The 21,725-nt window shown below is 44.6% G+C and overlaps 1 protein-coding gene across 2 annotated transcripts in view; it reads right to left on the reverse strand.

The window, feature by feature from the left end:
* The window catches only part of LOC118385848 (low-density lipoprotein receptor-related protein 8-like), a 413,768-nt gene that overhangs the window by 52,644 nt on the left and 339,399 nt on the right, over window positions 1-21,725 (reverse strand). For both annotated transcript variants that reach the window (XM_052462856.1, XM_052462855.1), the window contains exons 10-11: window positions 5,732-5,903; window positions 53-280 (exon numbers count right to left, since the gene is read on the reverse strand). In XM_052462856.1, the coding sequence (XP_052318816.1) occupies window positions 53-280; window positions 5,732-5,903 (400 nt within the window). The remainder of the gene's footprint in view (window positions 1-52; window positions 281-5,731; window positions 5,904-21,725) is intronic.

Raw genomic sequence — 21,725 nt, forward strand, 5'->3', positions numbered from 1 at the left:
CCCTACTCCCCAATCCCATCCCTCCCTCCCTCTGATCCCTCACCCCTCTCACCCTTGTCGGGGGTCCACAGCGATGGCCCGTGGTTCGCTCAGCTCAGTGTCGATCAGGACCTTCCTCTTCTTGCCATCTCCCGTGGCGACGGAGATAGTCTTATCTCCGGAGTCGGTCCAGTAGATGTTGTTCTGGACCCAGTCAACAGCCAGTCCCTCTGGAGAGGACAGCGCTGTCTCAATCAGAGTCACCTGCTCCGACGAATCACTGGCCTTGTTGATGTACGCACTGGGGAGCACAGACAAGAGGTTATTATGACATTACTACAACACATACTATACACACACATGGACAGTATATCAAGGCACACAAAGACAACAATAGACACAATCACCTGCAGACCCATCCAGGTGGCAGAGTCCATATCAGACCACTCTATGTTACAAAACCATGGAACTGATACATTACATAGAACAGAACCAACAATCAGATACGACTGTTGTCGTCATGGGGGAGGTACTCTCCTGGCCAGTAATACATCTGATAGGCTGTTGTCGTCATTGGGGAGGGACTCTCCTGGCAAGTAAATACATCTGATAGGCTGTTGTCGTCATGAGGAGGGACTCTCCTGGCAAGTAATACATCTGATAGGCTGTTGTCGTCATGAGGAGGGACTCTCCTGGCCAGTAATACATCTGATAGGCTGTTGTCGTCATGAGGAGGGACTCTCCTGGCCAGTAATACATCTGATAGGCTGTTGTCGTCATTGGGGAGGGACTCTCCTGGCAAGTAATACATCTGATAGGCTGTTGTCGTCATGAGGAGGGACTCTCCTGGCAAGTAATACATCTGATAGGCTGTTGTCGTCATGAGGAGGGACTCTCCTGGCCAGTAATACATCTGATAGGCTGTTGTCGTCATTGGGGAGGGACTCTCCTGGCCAGTAATACATCTGATAGGCTGTTGTCGTCATTGGGGAGGGACTCTCCTGGCAAGTAATACATCTGATAGGCTGTTGTCGTCATGAGGAGGGACTCTCCTGGCCAGTAATACATCTGATAGGCTGTTGTCGTCATTGGGGAGGGACTCTCCTGGCCAGTAATACATCTGATAGGCTGTTGTCGTCATGAGGAGGGACTCTCCTGGCAAGTAATACATCTGATAGGCTGTTGTCGTCATGAGGAGGGACTCTCCTGGCAAGTAATACATCTGATAGGCTGTTGTCGTCATGAGGAGGGACTCTCCTGGCCAGTAATACATCTGATAGGCTGTTGTTGTCATGGGGGAGGGACTCTCCTGGCCAGTAATACATCTGATAGGCTGTTGTCGTCATTGGGGAGGGACTCTCCTGGCCAGTAATACATCTGATAGGCTGTTGTCGTCATGAGGAGGGACTCTCCTGGCAAGTAATACATCTGATAGGCTGTTGTCGTCATGAGGAGGGACTCTCCTGGCCAGTAATACATCTGATAGGCTGTTGTTGTCATTGGGGAGGGACTCTCCTGGCCAGTAATACATCTGATAGGCTGTTGTCGTCATGAGGAGGGACTCTCCTGGCAAGTAATACATCTGATAGGCTGTTGTCGTCATGAGGAGGGACTCTCCTGGCCAGTAATACATCTGATAGGCTGTTGTTGTCATGGGGGAGGGACTCTCCTGGCCAGTAATACATCTGATAGGCTGTTGTCGTCATTGGGGAGGGACTCTCCTGGCCAGTAATACATCTGATAGGATGTTGTCGTCATGAGGAGGGACTCTCCTGGCCAGTAATACATCTGATAGGCTGTTGTCGTCATTGGGGAGGGACTCTCCTGGACAGTAATACATCTGATAGGCTGTTGTCGTCATTGGGGAGGGACTCTCCTGGCCAGTAATACATCTGATAGGCTGTTGTCGTCATTGGGGAGGGACTCTCCTGGCCAGTAATACATCTGATAGGCTGTTGTCGTCATGAGGAGGGACTCTCCTGGCCAGTAATACATCTGATAGGCTGTTGTTGTCATGGGGGAGGGACTCTCCTGGCCAGTAATACCCAGACAGGAACACCTTAACCTGGGAACACTTTAACAACTGCCGCCCTCCTTCTATTTCCTGTAGAAACTAGCTATTAGAATGGGCTTGTCACCTTTCATCAGCAGACAAAGCAGCCAGCCTATCTTGTTAAAAAGAGGAGGATTTGTCTGAGTAACAGAGGTGAGTTGACCTGAGAGCAGACACAGCAGATCCACCATGAGACATGACTCCTCCACTACCTGGCTAGACCTGTAGGACAGCTTTATTAGCCACACACAGTGTCCCATTTCCCACCCTAACACAACAGGGACATAGAGGGACTACAAGCTGGGAGAGTGGAAGGAGGAGGAGGGGGGAGAAACGTTGAATAAAAAGGGTACGGAAGGGAACTGAAGAGGTGTTTGAGTGAGGAGCAGGATGAAACAGAAAGGAGAGACAGGGAAAGCAGGCACACACACACACGCATGCACGCACGCACGCACGCACGCACGCACGCACGCACACACACACACACACACACACACACACACACACACACACACACACACACACACACACACACACACACACACACACACACACACACACACACACACAGGGTGAGAGACAGAGCCGAATGGGGACAGACAGGGGAAGCAGTCTCATTAATTAACTGTGTTATTTTTGATTTATTGATTATTTATTGTTGATCTTAGATGTATTAATCACAGCAGGAAGTAAGCAGGGCTGCATCGACCAGCCACCACCCTAATCACTATTAATTAACGCTAAAATAACAAGAACAGTGGATAATAGGGATGGATGACAAAGAGGAGTTCACCACAGAAGAGTTCACCACAGAGGGTTTCACCACAGAGGGGTTCACCACAGAGGAGTTCACCACAGCAGAGGGTTTCACCACAGAGGGGTTCACCACAGAGGAGTTCACCACAGAGGAGTTCACCACAGAGGGTTTCACCACAGAGGGGTTCACCACAGAGGAGTTCACCACAGAGGAGTTCACCACAGCAGAGGGTTTCACCACAGAGGAGTTCACCACAGAGGAGTTCACCACAGAGGGTTTCACCACAGAGGGGTTCACCACAGAGGAGTTCACCACAGAGGAGTTCACCACAGAGGGGTTCACCACAGAGGGTTTCACCACAGAGGGTTTCACCACAGAAGAGTTCACCACAGAGCAGTTCACCACAGAGGGTTTCACCACAGAAGAGTTCACCACAGAGGGTTTCACCACAGAGGAGTTCACCACAGAAGAGTTCACCACAAAGGGTTTCACCACAGAGGAGTTCACCACAGAGGAGTTCACCACAGAGGGTTTCACTACAGAGAAGTTCACCACAGAGGGTTTCACCACAGAGGAGTTCACCACAGAGAAGTTCACCACAGAGGGTTTCACCACAGAGGAGTTCACCACAGAGAAGTTCACCACAGAGGAGTTCACCACAGAGAAGTTCACCACAGAGGAGTTCACCACAGAGGGTTTCACCACAGAGGAGTTCACCACAGAGGAGTTCACCACAGAGGAGTTCACCACAGAGGGTTTCACTACAGAGAAGTTCACCACAGAGGGTTTCACCACAGAGGAGTTCACCACAGAGGAGTTCACCACTCTATGATGTTGTCCAATCAAATCAAATTGTATTGGTCACATACACATGGTTAACAGATGTTATTGGTCACATACATGGTTAACAGATGTTATTGGTCACATACACATGGGTAACAAATTTGATTGTGTATTGTTTATAAAATATATATTTAAAAAAAGAAACACCTGGTCAGTCCTCCCCAGAAAACCCTCCAGAGTGACAAGTGTTGACCACACAACATGGAACTTGGGTGGGTATCCTAGTGTGGCTGGTGGCTAACGTAAGCACAGCAGGGGTTAAGGTATACAACATGACAGTTTCAGACCAGAGTGAGAAGTGAATGATACTGGTATGATACTGGTACACTTGCTGCTGTAAGGAGCCAGCCCATAAGGAGGTATTCAGGCTCTCTGCCAGTGGGTCTGTGCTGTTCTGCTAGTTCTGAAGACGAGGGTATAAAGACATTGCTTATCAATGTCAAATCAGAATGTTTGTGTCCTCTCTCATCCTCGGACCCTGTGGTGTGTGTGCGTGTGCGTGTGTGTGTGTGAGTAATGGGGTAATTATTCATGGCGAGTAATTAGAAGCAGCATATGGCCAAACGGAGATGATTTACCCTGGCCCCAGTCTCCAAGGGAGGGTGGCAAGCTCATCACACACACACACACACACACACACACACACACACACACACACACACACACACACACACACACACACACACACACACACACACACACACACACACACACACACACACACACACACACACACACACACACACACAACTCTAACTTTCTGTGTGTGAAGGGCAAACAGTCCCATCATGCACCATCCATCTCTCCATTCCAGGTGTGCTTCAGGCATCAGTGTCATAATGTGTGACATGTTGTAAAATGAACAGAGAGAGAGAGAGACAGAGAAAGAGAGAGAGAGAGAGTAGAGGAGGAGTGGAAGTGAAAGAAGCCAGAGGAGAGAGAGAGAGAAAAGGAGAGACAAATCAACCAAGTGAACAAACATAGTTTGTTCCCTCATTATGATGTACTAAAATGTTTTCACCATCAGCACATTGTCTACTCAGACAGAAATAGAGGCTAGTGTGTGTTTGTGTACTTGTTAGCATGTCCAGTAGCTTCCTCTAGCACCCTAACAAGCCCCTGGATACATAGAGATGTGACTCATGGGTCTGTCACTATCTGTCCATATGCAGAGGAGGGGAGAAGTGCTGAGGAGATCAGTAGTAAGGTGCTGTCTTCAGTAGCCATCAGCATGCACACAGTCACTCAAGAGAAGAGAGAGGAGAGGGAGGAGAGAGAGAGGAGGGAGGTGAGGAGAGAGAGGAGAGGAGAGGAGAGGAGAGGAGAGGAGAGGAGAGGAGAGGAGAGGAGAGGAGAGGGAGAGAGGGGAGGAGAGGAGAGAGAGGCGATATATATATAATATGACATTTGTAATGTCTTTATTGTTTTGAAACATCTCTATGTGTAATGTTTACTGTTAATCTTTTTTGTTTATTTCACATTGTATATTATCTATCTCACTTGCTTTGGCAATGTTAACACATGTTTCCCATGCCAATAAAGACCCTTGAATTGAATTTAATTGAGAGAGGAGAGGAGAGGAGAGGAGAGGAGAGAGGAGAGAAGAGAGAGGAGAGAGAGAGGCGAGAGGAGAGAGCGGGGAGAGAGAGGAGAGGAGAGGATAGAGGATAGAGGAGAGAGAGAGAGGAGAGAGGAGAGGAGAGGAGAGAGGAGAGAGAGAGAGAGAGAGAGAGGAGAGGAGAGGAGAGGAGAGGAGAGGAGAGGAGAGGAGAGGAGAGGAGAGGAGAGAGAGGAGAGATGAGAGAGAAGACTGGAACAAATACTTGAGGATATTGGAAACCCCCTGTCCAACTTCATCCTGATAAGCACCTTTCCACAAAACCAGAGTTCGGCCAACTTTTAGAATTTAGAACCTTGTTATAATTCTAGACATTCAGTTACATAGCATTGTATAAATATACCCCATGTAATGGTAACGGTGAGCTATAACATGGCTGCCATTGAATGTAGAAGTGTCATGTTATTATAGTCTCAAAATACATGTCTCCGCACCATATTCACACTCAGGGCAGAAAGGACCGTGTGTGTGTGTGTGTTACCTGTAGATCTTGCGCTGGTAGAGGTCACACCAGTACATCTTGTTGGTGGTGACATCCACATCCAAGGCTACAGCGTTCTTCAGAGTGGGAACCACCTGGCTGTATTCTCTCTTTACCAGGTCTATACGACAGATCTCATGGCGGTTAGTAAACATCAGGTACGGGCTCTTCCCTGAGACACAACAGATATACAATATGAGAACATTTCAATGCTGAAAACATTGAAACAGTCAGAGGAAAGCATTACGACACAAGACAAGCTCGTCTCTGAGAGAAAACGCACACAGAACACAACAATGAGAACATTTCAATGATTAAACATTGGTAGAGACAGATGAAACATTGGTAAGAGACAGATGAAACATTGGCAGAGACAGATGAAACATTGGTAGAGACAGATGAAACATTGGTAAGAGACAGATGAAACATTGGCAGAGACAGATGAAACATTGGTAGAGATAGATGAAACATTGGTAGAGACAGATGAAACATTGGTAAGAGACAGATGAAACATTGGCAGAGACAGATGAAACATTGGTAGAGACAGGTGAAACATTGATAAGAGACAGATGAAACATTGGCAGAGACAGATGAAACATTGGTAATAGACAGATGAAACATTGGTAGAGACAGATGAAACATTGGCAGAGACAGATGAAACAATGGTAGAGACAGGTGAAACATTGGTAAGAGACAGATGAAACATTGGTAGAGACAGATGAAACATTGGTAAGAGACAGATGAAACATTGGTAAGAGACAGATGAAACATTGGTAGAGAGAGATGAAACATTGGCAGAGACAGATGAAACATTGGCAGAGACAGATGAAACATTGGCAGAGACAGATGAAACATTGGTAGAGACAGATGAAACATTGGTAATAGACAGATGAAACATTGGCAGAGACAGATGAAACATTGGTAATAGACAGATGAAACATTGGTAGAGACAGATGAAACATTGGTAGAGAGAGATGAAACATTGGCAGAGACAGATGAAACAATGGTAGAGACAGGTGAAATATTGGTAAGAGACAGATGAAACATTGGCAGAGACAGATGAAACATTGGTAAGAGACAGATGAAACATTGGTAAGAGACAGATGAAACATTGGTAGAGAGAGATGAAACATTGGCAGAGACAGATGAAACATTGGCAGAGACAGATGAAACAATGGTAGAGACAGGTGAAACATTGGTAGAGAGATGAAACATTGGCAGAGACAGATGAAACAATGGTAGAGACAGATGAAACATTGGTAAGAGACAGATGAAACATTGGCAGAGACAGATGAAACAATGGTAGAGACAGGTGAAACATTGGTAATAGACAGATGAAACATTGGTAGAGACAGATGAAACATTGGTAGAGAGAGATGAAACATTGGCAGAGACAGATGAAACAATGGTAGAGACAGATGAAACATTGGTAGAGACAGATGAAACATTGGTAGAGACAGATGAAACATTGGTAAGAGACAGATGAAACATTGGTAAGAGACAGATGAAACATTGGTAGAGACAGATGAAACATTGGTAACTTTTCTGATGATGTGAAATCAAGGAAATATCTTTCAAGATCTTATAACAGTTTAAACAGTTTGGAAGGTCAAATCAAATTAAAATCAAATGTTTCTGTCACATGCTTCGTAAACAACCGGTTTAGACTAGGATATACAAATGTTTCTGTCACATGCTTCGTAAACAACCGGTTTAGACTAGCGTATACAAATGTTTCTGTCACATGCTTCGTAAACAACCGGTTTAGACTAGCGTATACAAATGTTTCTGTCACATGCTTCGTAAACAACCGGTTTAGACTAGCGTATACAAATGTTTCTGTCACATGCTTCGTAAACAACCGGTTTAGACTAGCGTATACAAATGTTTCTGTCACATGCTTCGTAAACAACCGGTTTAGACTAGCATATACAAATGGACAAACAGTGTTCATGATAAGATAAAATACTAGCCAATAATTCACAGGTGTGTGCAATATTTTAAATCATTTCCTTCTAACAGCGTTACAATTTCTTTCCCAAAAAAGGACAAAGGTTAGTTCAGCAGAATATTTCACAACTCTTTCAGTAATGACTTTTAGAGATTTAGACGCCACTTCCTTGTTCCTGTTTGATTGACAATGACAGGGCTCTAACGTCTCCTCAACACCTCTCCTTCTGTCCAGTCTCCGTTTGTCTTGTAATAGAAACAGAATCTGTGGTCAATGAATCATGCTGTTCTATTCCTGGTACTGCAGATACGCAAAGCTGTTTCTCAGTGATTTTCCTTGGGTGAAATGTGTTTGTGTACACCATCTACCCAAGGCAAATTTCTCAACAGAGTGAAAGAGAATGACTCATAATTCCCATAAGGATCGCACACGCACACACACACGGTAACAGCAAACACACATGCACACACACTAAATCAAAAAATGCATACACTAACACACATGGCTCTATCTTAGATGCGTAGAATGAAACCTACTCCCCAAACCTCCACCTCCAATATCCTTTAACTGACCTCGATTTATCTTTCATTTGGCGTTCCATCTCTAGTAGCTGCTCTGTCATCTCTGACACACGCACGCACGCACGCACGCACGCACACACACACACACACACACACACATCGTGTGACCGTACATGAATAGTTCTCAAGGAGAGTGCAGAGTAGACCTCTCACTCATTGCCACACAGCAATCTCTCTCTTCTCTCTGACCCTCTCTCTCCTCTCTGTCTCTCTCTCTACTCTCTGACCCTCTCTCTTCTCTCTGACTCTCACTCTTCTCTCTGACCATCTCTCTCCTCTCTGTCTCTCTCTCTACTCTCTGACCCTCTCTCCTCTCTGACCCTCTCTCTTCTCTCTGACCCTCTCTCTCCTCTCTGTCTCTCTCTCTACTCTCTGACCCTCTCTCTACTCTCTGACCCTCTCTCTTCTCTCTGACCCCCTCTCTCCTCTCTGTCTCTCTCTCTACTCTCTGACCCTCTCTCCTCTCTGTCTCTCTCTCTACTCTCTGACCCTCTCTCTTCTCTCTGACTCTCGCTCTTCTCTCTGACCATCTCTCTCCTCTCTGACCCTCTCTCTCCTCTCTGTCTCTCTCTCTACTCTCTGACCCTCTCTCTTCTCTGACCCTCTCTCTCCTCTCTGACCCTCTCTCTACTCTCTGACCCTCTCTCTACTCTCTGACCCTCTCTCTTCTCTCTGACTCTCGCTCTTCTCTCTGACCATCTCTCTCCTCTCTGTCTCTCTCTCTACTCTCTGACCCTCTCTCTCCTCTCTGACCCTCTCTCTCCTCTCTGTCTCTCTCTCTACTCTCTGACCCTCTCTCTTCTCTCTGACTCTCGCTCTTCTCTCTGACCATCTCTCTCCTCTCTGTCTCTCTCTCTACTCTCTGACCCTCTCTCATCTCTGACCCTCTCTCTTCTCTCTGACCCTCTCTCTCCTCTCTGACCCTCTCTCCTCTCTGACCCTCTCTCTTCTCTCTGACCCTCTCTCTCCTCTCTGTCTCTCTCTCTACTCTCTGACCCTCTCTCCTCTCTGTCTCTCTCTCTACTCTCTGACCCTCTCTCTTCTCTCTGACTCTCGCTCTTCTCTCTGACCATCTCTCTCCTCTCTGACCCTCTCTCTTCTCTCTGACCCTCTCTCTCCTCTCTGTCTCTCTCTCTACTCTCTGACCCTCTCTCTTGTCTGACCCTCTCTCTTCTCTCTGAGCCTCTCTCTACTCTCTGACCCTCTCTCTACTCTCTGACCCTCTCTCCTCTCTGACCCTCTCTCTTCTCTCTGTCTCTCTCTCTACTCTCTGACCCTCTCTCCTCTCTGACCCTCTCTCTTCTCTCTGACCCTCTCTCTCCTCTCTGTCTCTCTCTCTACTCTCTGACCCTCTCTCCTCTCTGTCTCTCTCTCTACTCTCTGACCCTCTCTCTTCTCTCTGACTCTCGCTCTTCTCTCTGACCCTCTCTCTCCTCTCTGACCCTCTCTCTCCTCTCTGTCTCTCTCTCTACTCTCTGACCCTCTCTCTTCTCTGACCCTCTCTCTTCTCTCTGACCCTCTCTCTACTCTCTGACCCTCTCTCTTCTCTCTGACCCTCTCTCTTCTCTCTGACTCTCGCTCTTCTCTCTGACCATCTCTCTCCTCTCTGTCTCTCTCTCTACTCTCTGACCGTCTCTCCTCTCTGACCCTCTCTCTTCTCTCTGACCCTCTCTCCTCTCTGTCTCTCTCTCTACTCTCTGACCCTCTCTCCTCTCTGACCCTCTCTCTTCTCTCTGACCCTCTCTCTCCTCTCTGTCTCTCTCTCTACTCTCTGTCTCTCTCTCTACTCTCTGACCCTCTCTCCTCTCTGTCTCTCTCTCTACTCTCTGACCCTCTCTCTTCTCTCTGACTCTTGCTCTTCTCTCTGACCATCTCTCTCCTCTCTGACCCTCTCTCTGACCCTCTCTCTCCTCTCTGTCTCTCTCTCTACTCTCTGACCCTCTCTCTTCTCTGACCCTCTCTCTTCTCTCTGACCCTCTCTCTCCTCTCTGACCCTCTCTCTACTCTCTGACCCTCTCTCCTCTCTGACCCTCTCTCTTCTCTCTGACCCTCTCTCTCCTTTCTGACCCTCTCTCTACTCTCTGACCATCTCTCTTCTCTCTGACCATCTCTCTCCTCTCTGACCCTCTCTCTTCTCTCTGACCCTCTCTCTCCTCTCTGACCCTCTCTCTACTCTCTGACCCTCTCTCTTCTCTCTGACCATCTCTCTCCTCTCTGACCCTCGCTCTTCTCTCTGACCATCTCTCTCCTCTCTGACACTCTGTTGTATTACCATTCCATGAGTAGTTCTCAACCTCACAGAATCACCATCTCAAGTAGCTCTGTTCTGTAGCTCTGTTCTGTTCCCTGGCCAAGATGGGATTTGTATAATGCTTCATGAGAGAGTGAGAGGGTGAGAGAGGGATAGAGAGAGGGGATGAGTAGGAGATACAAAGAGGAGAGAAAAAGAGGAGAGAGACAGAGAGAGAAACTGAGTGAGTGAGAAAGACAAATGGAGAGAGAGAGAGACAGAGAGAGAGAGAGAGAGAGAGAGAGAGAGAAAGAGAGAGATAGAAGGGAGGGAGGGAGGGAAAGAAAGACTGGCAGCTTCATTAAATAGTACCATCAAAAAAAAAACGACTCAACGTCAACACTGAAGAGACGACTCCGGGATGCTGTCCTTCTAGGCAGAGTTGCAAAGAAAAAGCCATATCTCAGACGGGCCAATAAAAAGAAAAGATGGGCAAAAGAGACAGACACTGGACAGAGGAACTCTTAAAAGGCCAGCATCCTGGAGTCAACTCTTCACTGTTGACGTTGAGACTGGTGTTTTGCGGGTACTATTTAATGAGTCTGCCAGTTGAGGACTTGTGAGGCGTCTGTTTCTCAAACTAGACACTCTAATGTACTTGTCCTCTTGCTCAGTTGTGCACCGGGGCCTCCCACTCCTCTTTCTATTCTGGTTACAACCAGTTTGGTCTGTTCTGTGAAGGGAGTAGTACACAGATTGTACGAAATCTTCAGTTCTTGGCAATTTTGAGCCTGTAATCGAACCCACAAATGCTGATGCTCCAGATACTCAACTAGTCTGAAGAAGGCCAGTTTAATTGCTTCTTTAATCAGAATAACAGTTTTCAGCTGTGTTAACATAATTGCAAAAGGTTTTTCTAATGATCAATTAGTCTTTTAAAATGATAAACTTGGATTAGCTAACACCACGTGCCATTGGAACAAAGGAGTGATGGTTGCTGATAATGGGCCTCTGATATTCCATAAAAAAATCTGCCGTTTCCAGCAACAATAGTCATTTACAACATTAACAATGTCTACACTGTATTTCTGATCAATTTGATGTTATTTTAAATGGACAAAGAATGAGCTTTTCTTTCAAAAACAAGGACTAAGGATTTCTAAGTGACCCCAAACCTCAGAACAGCCTCAATTGTCAGGTCATAGACTCTAGAAGGTGATGAAAGAGTTCCACAGGAATGCTGGCCCATGTTGACTCCAAGGCTTCTCTCACAGTTGTGTCAAGTTGTCTGGATGTCCTTTGGGTGGTGGACCATTATTGATACACACAGGAATCTGCAGAGCGTGAAAAATCCAGAGGCGCTGCTGTTTTTGACCCAAACCGGTGCGCCTGGCACCTACTACCATATCCCATTCAAAGGCCATTCAATCTTTTGTCTTGCCCATTCACCCTCTGAATGACACAGACACAAAATCCATGTCTGAATTGTCTCAAGGCTTAAAAATCCTTCTTTAACCTGTCTCATCTCCTTCATCTACACTGATTGAAGTGGATTTAACAAGTGACATCAATAAGAGATCATAGCTTTCACCTGGATTCACCTGGTCAGTCTATGTCATGGAAAGAGTTCTTAATGTTTTCTACACTCAGTGGTTCTTCCTTATTAAAGGTCAGAGTTTATGCTGCGACCGTTAGTGGTAGATGGTGGAATTCTGTCATTGCACCACACTATTACAAGAGGGAGTTAGAACGCTCATCTATCGGTAGTCTAAACTGTGGCAATTAATGCAGGTGTTTTCAGTCTGAGAGTCTCTCTTCTGGCACTAGAGTCCTGCATCAGACAACAACAAAAACTGTTGGTGGTCCTGGAGTTGAGAGAGAACTTGGGTAAATTTGGGTAGATTTTCACTTGACATGTGGTCTGACGAATTTCTGAAAAATAGTCACGGTGGGCTTTTGGTTTCCTCTCCCTATAAAAACTGAAATAAATCATTCTAAATATCAAACTGTTCATTTACAAATCAGTAAGAATGTCTCACTCCATGTTCAAGAATGGACTTTTTCCCTTTATTCAGATTAGAATTGCTCACTTTCAGTTATTTGAAATGAAATCATCTCCAAAATAGCCTTATTTCTTAAACAAAGCGATTATTATTATTATTAATCCTGCATTATAATTATATAAAAGCCCCTTACATATTCTCACAGATCCTAATGAAAAATGCCCCTTAGATATTCATTTAGAATCTTCCAATCCCCTAAATGTAATTATTGGAGGAGAGTCATGTCATTGGTGGAAAGTCCGGCGGTATTGGAGGAGAGTCATGTCATTGGTGGAAAGTCAGGCGGTATTGGAGGAGAGTCATGTCATTGGTGGAAAGTCAGGCGGTATTGGAGGAGTTGAAGGCGGCGAGGAACGAGATGGAGTCACAATCCAGGCAAACACAGAGATGATTATTTCAACTACACTGAAGTTGCAACAAGTTCGATTGGGTTCAAATCAGGAGACCAACATGTTGAGATAAAAAAATATTTGTGGATATACTGTAGGCCAACCGTAGGCGACATGAGTCTCACTAGTGTTGAGGAATGTGTTGTTAAAAGTGTTGCAGGTCTTATTTATTTATTTTTATCTTACCTTTATTTCACTACATAAAAGTCTACGTACTCTGCTGGCGTCTTGACCCAGTTTATGCCCTCATTTGCAATGCAAACCATAACGAATTACTATGGGAATAAATGGAAGAGGCAAGTGGAAGGAGGAAAAAGTAAGGAAGGCTCTGGAGGCCTTTTGAAAACATGTCTATATTATAATGTCTTAATGAGCCTTTCCATAAGTCCACTCAAGTTTCTTCAACTGTCTTCTGACTGTGATTAGAGCGATGTTGAAAGCATTTGCCAATTGCTCATCATCTTCAACCATCAGTGAGTCCATCATACCGAGTCCACCAAATACATTGTTTTGAAAACCTCTAAAACCAGATTTGCCCCAACAAAAAAATGCATCCATCCCTACAAATATATGAATGTATTATTAACCCTGCATTATAATTGTAATGGAGATGTTTATTTCGTTATGGATCCATAACAAATTATTATGGGAATAAATATCACTGAATGACATGTTGTCAACTATTTCAGCACTGTTTCATGCTGCTCTGAGACAAGCATGGGGACTGGTATTATTTTCACTGAATCTCCGTTTGGGTATTGGTTAGCCTACAATTAGGGTGTGAAAATGTTAGGATTATTTTGCTCTTAGTACAGTAGCCTACTCCCGACCAGTCACATTGTACAGCATCATATTTTCTGAACGGAAACCCTGAGGGTTTTTCATTGTTCTTGGAATAGAAACACCATAATATTAATCAAATTAATGAAGCTATATTTCTTAAAATTAATCCCATATACTATGTCCTTACAAAAAAAGGTCTTCAATTATCTAGTACAGCCAATATTAACCTGTTAAGTCGACCCTCTACCTTTTCGAACATTCTGTTAAAAATCGCGCAACATTTCAGCGCCCTGCTACTCAGGCCAGGAATATAGTATATGTATATGATTAGTATGTGTGGATAGAAAACACTCAGACGTTTATAAAACTGGTTAAATCACGGCTGTGACTATAACAGAACGTCCGTTTCATCGAAAAGTGCAGGAATATCTGATCACTAAAAATAGAAAAACATATCCATCCGCGACTTCAAGGAATTGTTCAAAGTTAATCTAATTAAATGAGGCCGAGGTTGCAGTGCCTACAGCTTCCACACGTTGTCTAGAGTCTTGTCATTTGATTCGCAATTGATTCTTGGTCTAACCGAATCAAGGGAATCGATTCTCTCCGGTCTCCGACCGGATGTTTTGGTCGAGCTCTCTCCAAGACATTTTTTCGAAACAGACACCTATAGAATTGACATCGCCTCCTGATGAATTTTATCGCTTATTAACGTGTACTAATACCTAAAGTTGCATTACAAAAGTATTTTGAAGTGTTTTGTGAAAGTTTATCGTCGACTTTTTGAATTTTAAAAAATGACGTTACGTTATGAAATGCTATTTTTTTCCGTTTATCACACAGTCTTCATAGATCGATATCTAGGCTATATATGGACCGATTTAATCGAAAAAAAGACCCAATAGTGATTATGGGACATCTAGGAGTGCCAACAAAGAAGATGGTCAAAGGTAATGAATGTTTTATATTTTATTTGTGCGGTTTGTGTAGCGACGACTATGCTAATTATTTTGTTTACGTCCCCTGCGGGTCTTTTGGGGTGTTACATGCTATCAGATAATAGCTTCTCATGCTTTCGCCGAAAAGCATTTTAAAAATCTGACTTGTTGCCTGGATTCACAACGAGTGTAGTTTTAATTCAATACCCTGCATGTGTATTTTAATGAACGTTTGAGTTTTAACTAATACTATTAGCATTTAGCGTAGCGCATTTGCATTTCCAGAGCTCTAGATGGGACGCCTGCGTGCCAGGTAGGACCAAGAGGTTAATGCCAATATTAATGCTCAAATTCTTCTCAAAGAGGCCCTCTGGTGGTCAAACTAGCACTAACTCACAACAATGGCTGACACTCAAATAACTTGCCATAGAATTCTGCGGCAACCCGCAAGGTGTGCTGCAGTGCGACGCAACTTTTAAAGGATGAACCACCGTATATATACAGTGCCAGTCAAATGTTTGGATACATCTACTCATTCCAGGGTTTTTCTTAATTTTTACTATTTCCTACATTGTATAATAATAGTGAAGTCATCACAACTATGAAATGACACATACGGAATCATGTAGTAACCAGAAAAGTGTTAAACAAATCAAAATATATTTTATACTTGAGATTCTTAAAAGTAGCCACCCTTTGCCTTGATGACAGCTTTGCACACTCTTGGACACACCTACTGAGATATAAGCTGAGAGAGACGGATGGAGTCTTATCTCTCTCCCTCCTCATCCCGGACAAAATCAAGACAAAGCCAGGCAACTTGTCCCATCAAGCCAGGGCGTTCTGAGTTGGCTACATGTTCCGAACCACGGCACGCGCACGCACACACACACCTGCACGCGCACGCACACACACACCTGCACGCGCACGCACACACACACTGCACGCGACACGCACACACACACACACACACACACACCTGCACGCGCACACACACACACACCTGCACGCGCACACACACACCTGCACGCGCACGCACACACCTGCACGCGCACGCACACACACACACCTGCACGCGCACGCACACACACACACCTGCACGCGCACGCACACACACACACCTGCACGAGCCAGACCTAGATGAGTCTCTCAGTCCCAGGCCGCCACGGGACACTGCACAGGGAGCAAATATTTTCATTTTCACTGCGAGTCAGGATTCAATCATTTTCCCTGTCTCTTGGATTTGTACCGATCAATTTCAGCCGCTCTCCCATTAGGGAAGGGAGAAAAAGAGAGACAGAAAGAGAGCGAGACAGAGACACAGAGAGAAAGAGTGACAGAGAGACCGAGAGAGAGAAGAGAGAAGAGAGAGAAAGAAAGAGAGAGAGAAGACAGACAGATGGACAGAGAATGAGTGGCAGCATACATAGGGAGGGAGAGACAAACAGAATGTTTTCAGCATCTACATTTTCGGTCACAACTTGCAGACTTGTTTACATGTTGCTGTGCGTTTTGTTGTCAACCTTACTTTGCTACCTGACAACTTTACGGTTTTTACTTTTTAATTACTGTTTATATTTTTGGTTTTTCCTTCACTCAACTCTTTTTTCCTTCAACTTTTTCACTCCGGACGCTTTATCTGGATGTGGTTCGTCAGGACCTCCAACAGCCGAAGCTAACTATTAACATTAACATGCCTTCTAATTTCAGTCGCTGTACTCATAATATACAGGAGAACGATAGCCTTGTGCTACAAGCCCAGCTTCAGACGCAATCGTTAGGAAAGGGTAATTTCAGTGTAGGAAAGGATGAAACAGCGCCTGTGCCACCAGTAAGTACAGATAGTAACGTTAGTCTGCTGTAGGAACGCTCAACCGGTGTCGCTCAATCAGCCGACAGAAACTTTCAACCGGTTCTCCCCATTAAGCGACGAGTCGGAGTCAGAGGCTGAGCCTTCTCTTGTCTCTACTCCTCCCGTTACGGGGTCTGAGATGCCGAAGCTTCCCACCATTAGCTCTGACAAATTGAAAACCCTAGTCATTGGCGACTTACCCGCAGTATTAGACTTAAAACGAATAATCCAGCGATCATACACTGTTTACCAGGGGGCAGGGCTACCGACGTTAAGGCTAATCTGAAGTGCTGGCTAAGCTAAAACTGGCGAGTGTAGAGATTATAGAGATATTGTTATCCACGTCGGCACCAACGATGTTAGGATGAAACAGTCAGAGGTCACCAAGTGCAACATAGCTTCAGCGTGTAAATCAGCTAGAAAGATGTGTCGGCATCGAGTAATTTTCTCTGGCCCCCTCCCAGTTAGGGGGAGTGATGAGCTCTACAGCAGAGTCTCACAACTCAATTGCTGGTTGAAAACTGTTTTCTGCCCCTCCCAAAAGATAGAATTTGTAGATAAGTGGCCCTCTTTCTGGGACTCACCCACAAACAGGACCAAGCCTGACCTGCTGAGGAGTGACAGACTTCATCCTAGCTGGAGGGGTGCTCTCATCTTATCTACCAATCTACATAGACAGGGCTCTAACTCCTCTATCTCCACAATGAAATAGGGTACAGGCCAGGCAGCAGGCTGTTAGCCAGCCTGCCAGCTTAGTGGAGTCTGCCACTAGCACAGTCAGTGTAGTCAGCTCAGCTATCCCCATTGAGACTGTGTCTGTGCCTCGACCTGGGTTGGGCAAAACTAAACATGACATGGCGGTGTTCGCCTTAGTAATCTCACTAGGATAAAGACCTCCTCCATTCCTGTCATTATTGAAAGAGATCGTGATACCTCACATCTCAAAATAGGGCTACTTAATGTTAGATCCCTTACTTCAAAGGCAATTATAGTCAATGAACTAATCACTGATCATAATCTTGACATGATTGGCCTGACTGAAACATGACTTAAGCCTGATGAATTTACTGTGTTAAATGAGGCCTCGCCTCCTGGCTACACTAGTGACCATATCCCCCGTGCATCCCGCAAATGCGGAGGTGTTTCTAACATTTACAATAGCAAATTTTAATTTCCAAAAAGAAAAATGTCATTTTCGTCTTTTGAGCTGCAAGTCATGAAGTCGATGCAGCCTACTCAATCACTTTTTATAGCTACTGTTTACAGGCCTCCTGGGCCATATACAGCGTTCCTCATTAAGTTCCCTGAATTCCAAACGGACCTTGTAGTCATAGCAGATAATATTCAAATTTTTGGTGACTTTAATATTCACATGGAAAAGTCCACAGAACCACTCCAAAAGGCTTTCGGAACCATCATCGACTCAGTGGGTTTTGACCTACTCACTGTCACAGTCATACTCTGGACCTAGTTTTGTCCCGTGGAATAAATGTTGTGGATCTTAATGTTTTTCCTCATAATCCTGGACTATTGGACCACCATTTTATTATGTTTGCAATTGCAACAAATAATCTGCTCAGACCCCAACCAAGGAACATCAAAAGTCGTGCTATAAATTCACAGACAACACAAAGATTCCTTGATGTCATTCCAGACTCCCTCTGTCTACAGAAGGACGTCAGAGGACAAAAATCAGTTAACCACCTAACTGAGGAACTCAATTTAACCTTGCACAATACCCTAGATGCAGTTGCACCCCTAAAAACTAAAAACATTTCTCATAAGAAACTAGCTCCCTGGTACACAGAAAATACCCGAGCTCTGATGCAAGCTTCCAGAAAATTGGAACGGAAATGGCGCCACACCAAACTGGAAGTCTTCCGACTAGCTTGGGAAGACAGTACCGTGCAGTATCGAAGAGCCCTTACTGCTGCTCGATCATCCTATTTTTCCAACTTAATTGAGGAAAATAAGAACAATCCGAAATTCCTTTTTGATACTGTCGCAAAGCTAACTTAAAAGCAGCATCCAAGAGAGGATGGCTTTCACTTCAGCAGTAATAAATCCATGAACTTCTTTGAGGAAAAGATCATGATTATTAGAAAGCAAATTACAGACTCCTCTTTAAATCTGTGTATTCCTTCAAAGCTCAGTTGTCCTGAGTCTGCACAACTCTGCCAGGACCTAGGATCAAGAGAGACACTCACGTGTTTTAGTACTGTATCTCTTGACACAATGATGAAAATAATCATGGACTCTAAACCTTCAAGCTGCATACTGGACCCTATTCCAACTAAACTACTGAAAGAGCTGCTTCCTGTGCTTGGCCCTCCTATGTTGAACATAATAAACGGCTCTCTATCCACCGGATGTGTACCAAACTCACTAAAAGTGGCAGTAATAAAGCCTCTCTTGAAAAAGCCAAACAGTGACCCAGAAAATATAAAGAACTATCGGCCTATATCGAATCTTCCATTCCTCTCATAATTTTTTAGAAAAGGCTGTTGCGCAGCAACTCACTGCCTTCCTGAAGACAAACAATGAATACAAAATGCTTCAGTCTGGTTTTAGACCCCATCATAGCACTGAGACTGCACTTGTGAAGGTGGTAAATTACCTTTTAATGGCATCAGACCGAGGCTCTGCATCTGTCCTCGTGCTCCTAGACCTTAGTGCTGCTTTTGATACCATCGATCACCACATTATTTTGGAGAGATTGGAAACCCAAATTGGTCTACACGGACAAGTTCTGGCCTGGTTTAGATCTTATCTGTCAGAAAGATATCAGTTTGTCTCTGTGAATGGTTTGTCCTCTGACAAATCAACTGTAAATTTCGGTGTTCCTCAAGGTTCCGTTTTAGGACCACTATTGTTTTCACTATATATTTAACCTCTTGGGGATGTCGTTCGAAAACATAATGTTAACTTTCACTGCTATGCGGATGACACACAGCTGTACATTTCAATGAAACATGGTGAAGCCCCAAAATTGCCTGTGTTGCAGACATAAGGAAGTGGGTGGCTGCAAACTTTCTACTTTTAAACTCGGACAAAACAGAGATGCTTGTTCTAGGTCCCAAGAAACAAAGAGATCTTCTGTTGAATCTGACAATTAATCTTAATGGTTGTACAGTGGTCTCAAATAAAACTGTGAAGGACCTCGGCTTACTCTGGACCCTGATCTCTCTTTTGACGAACATATCAAGTCTGTTTCAAGGACAGCTTTTTTCCATCTACGTAACATTGCAAAAATCAGAAACTTTCAGTCCAAAAATGATGTAGAAAAATTAATCCATGCTTTTGTTACTTCTAGGTTAGACTACTGCAATTCTCTACTTTCCGGCTACCCGGACAAAGCACTACATAAACTTCATTTAGTGCTAAATACGGCTGCTAGAATCCTGACTAGAACCAACAAATTTGATCATATTACTCCAGCGCTAGCCTCCCTACACTGGCTTCCTGTCAAGGAAAAGGCTGATTTCAAGGTTTTACTGCTAACCTACAAAGCATTACATGGGCTTACTCCTACCTATCTCTCTGATTTGGTCCTGCCGTACATACAGTGGGGAGAACACGTATTTGATATACTGCCGATTTTGCAGGTTTCCCACTTACAAAGCATGTAGAGGTCTGTAATTTTTATCATATGTTCACTTCAACTGTGAGAGACGGACAAATCCAGAAAATCACATTGTATGATTTTTAAGTAATTCATTTGCATTTTTATTGCAATGACATAAGTATTTGATCACCTACCAACCAGTAAGAATTCCAGCTCTCACAGACCTGTTAGTTTTTCTTTAAGAAGCCCTCCTGTTGTCCACTCATTACCTGTATTAACTGCACCTGTTTGAACTCGTTACCTGTATAGAAGACACCTGTCCACACACTCAATCAAACAGACTCCAGCCTCTCCACAATGGCTAAGACTAGGACACCAGGGTTACAATTGTAGACCTGCACAAGGCTGTGATGGGCTACAGGACAATAGGCAAGCAGCTTGGTGAGAAGGCAACAACTGTTGGCGCAATTATTAGAAAATGGAAGAAGTTCAACATGACGGTCAATCACCCTCGGTCTGGGGCTCCGTGCAAGATCTTACCTCGTGGGGCATCAATGATCATCAATGATCAGCCCAGAACTACACGGCAGGACCTGGTCAATGACCTGAAGAGAGCTGGGACCACAGCCTCAAAGAAAACCATTAGTAACACACTACGCCATCATGGATCAAAATCCTGCAGCGCACGCAAGGTCCCCCTGCTCAAGCCAGCGCATGTCCAAGCCCGTTTGAAGTTTGGATGATCCAGAGGAGGAATGGGAGAAGGTCATGTGGTCTGATGAGACAAAAATAGAGCTTTTTGGTCTAAACTCCACTCGTCGTGTTTGGAGGAAGAAGAAGGATGAGTACAAGAACTCCATCTCAATCGTGAAGCATGGTGGAAACATCATTCTTTGGGGATGCTTTTCAGCAAAGGGGACAGGATGACTGCATCGTATTGAGGGGAGGATGGATGGGGCCATGTATTGCGAGATCTTGGCCAACAACCTTCTTCCCTCAGTAAGAGCATTGAAGATGGGTCGTGGCTGGGTCTTCCAGCATGACAACGACCCGAAACACACAGCCAGGGCAACTAAGGAGTGGCTCCGTCACAAGCATCTCAAGGTCCTGGAGTGGCCTAGCCAGTCTCCAGACCTGAACCCAATAGAAAATCTTTGGAGGGAGCTGAAAGTCCTTATTGCCTAGCGACAGCCCCGAAACCTGAAGGATCTGGAGAAGGTCTGTATGGAGGAGTGGGCCAAAATCCCTGCTGCAGTGTGTGCAAACCTGGTCAAGAACTACAGGAAACGTATGATCTCTGTAATTGCAAACAAAGGTTTCTGTACCAAATATTAAGTTCTGCTTTTCTGATGTATCAAATACTTATGTCATGCAATAAAATGCTAATTAATTACTTAAAAATCATACAATGTGATTTTCTGGATTTTTGTTTTAGATTCCGCCTCTCACAGTTGAAGTGTACCTATGATAAAAATTACAGATCTCTACATGCTTTGTAAGTAGGAAAACCTGCAAAATCGGCAGTGTATCAAATACTTGTTCTCCCCACTGTACCTACACGTATGCTACGGTCACAAGACACAGGCCTCCTAACTGTCCCTAGAATTTCTAAGCAAACAGCTGGAGGCAGGGCTTTCTCCTA

Source organism: Oncorhynchus keta, chromosome 1 (genome assembly GCF_023373465.1).
Source record: "Oncorhynchus keta strain PuntledgeMale-10-30-2019 chromosome 1, Oket_V2, whole genome shotgun sequence".
NCBI classification, from domain to species: Eukaryota; Metazoa; Chordata; class Actinopteri; order Salmoniformes; family Salmonidae; genus Oncorhynchus; species Oncorhynchus keta.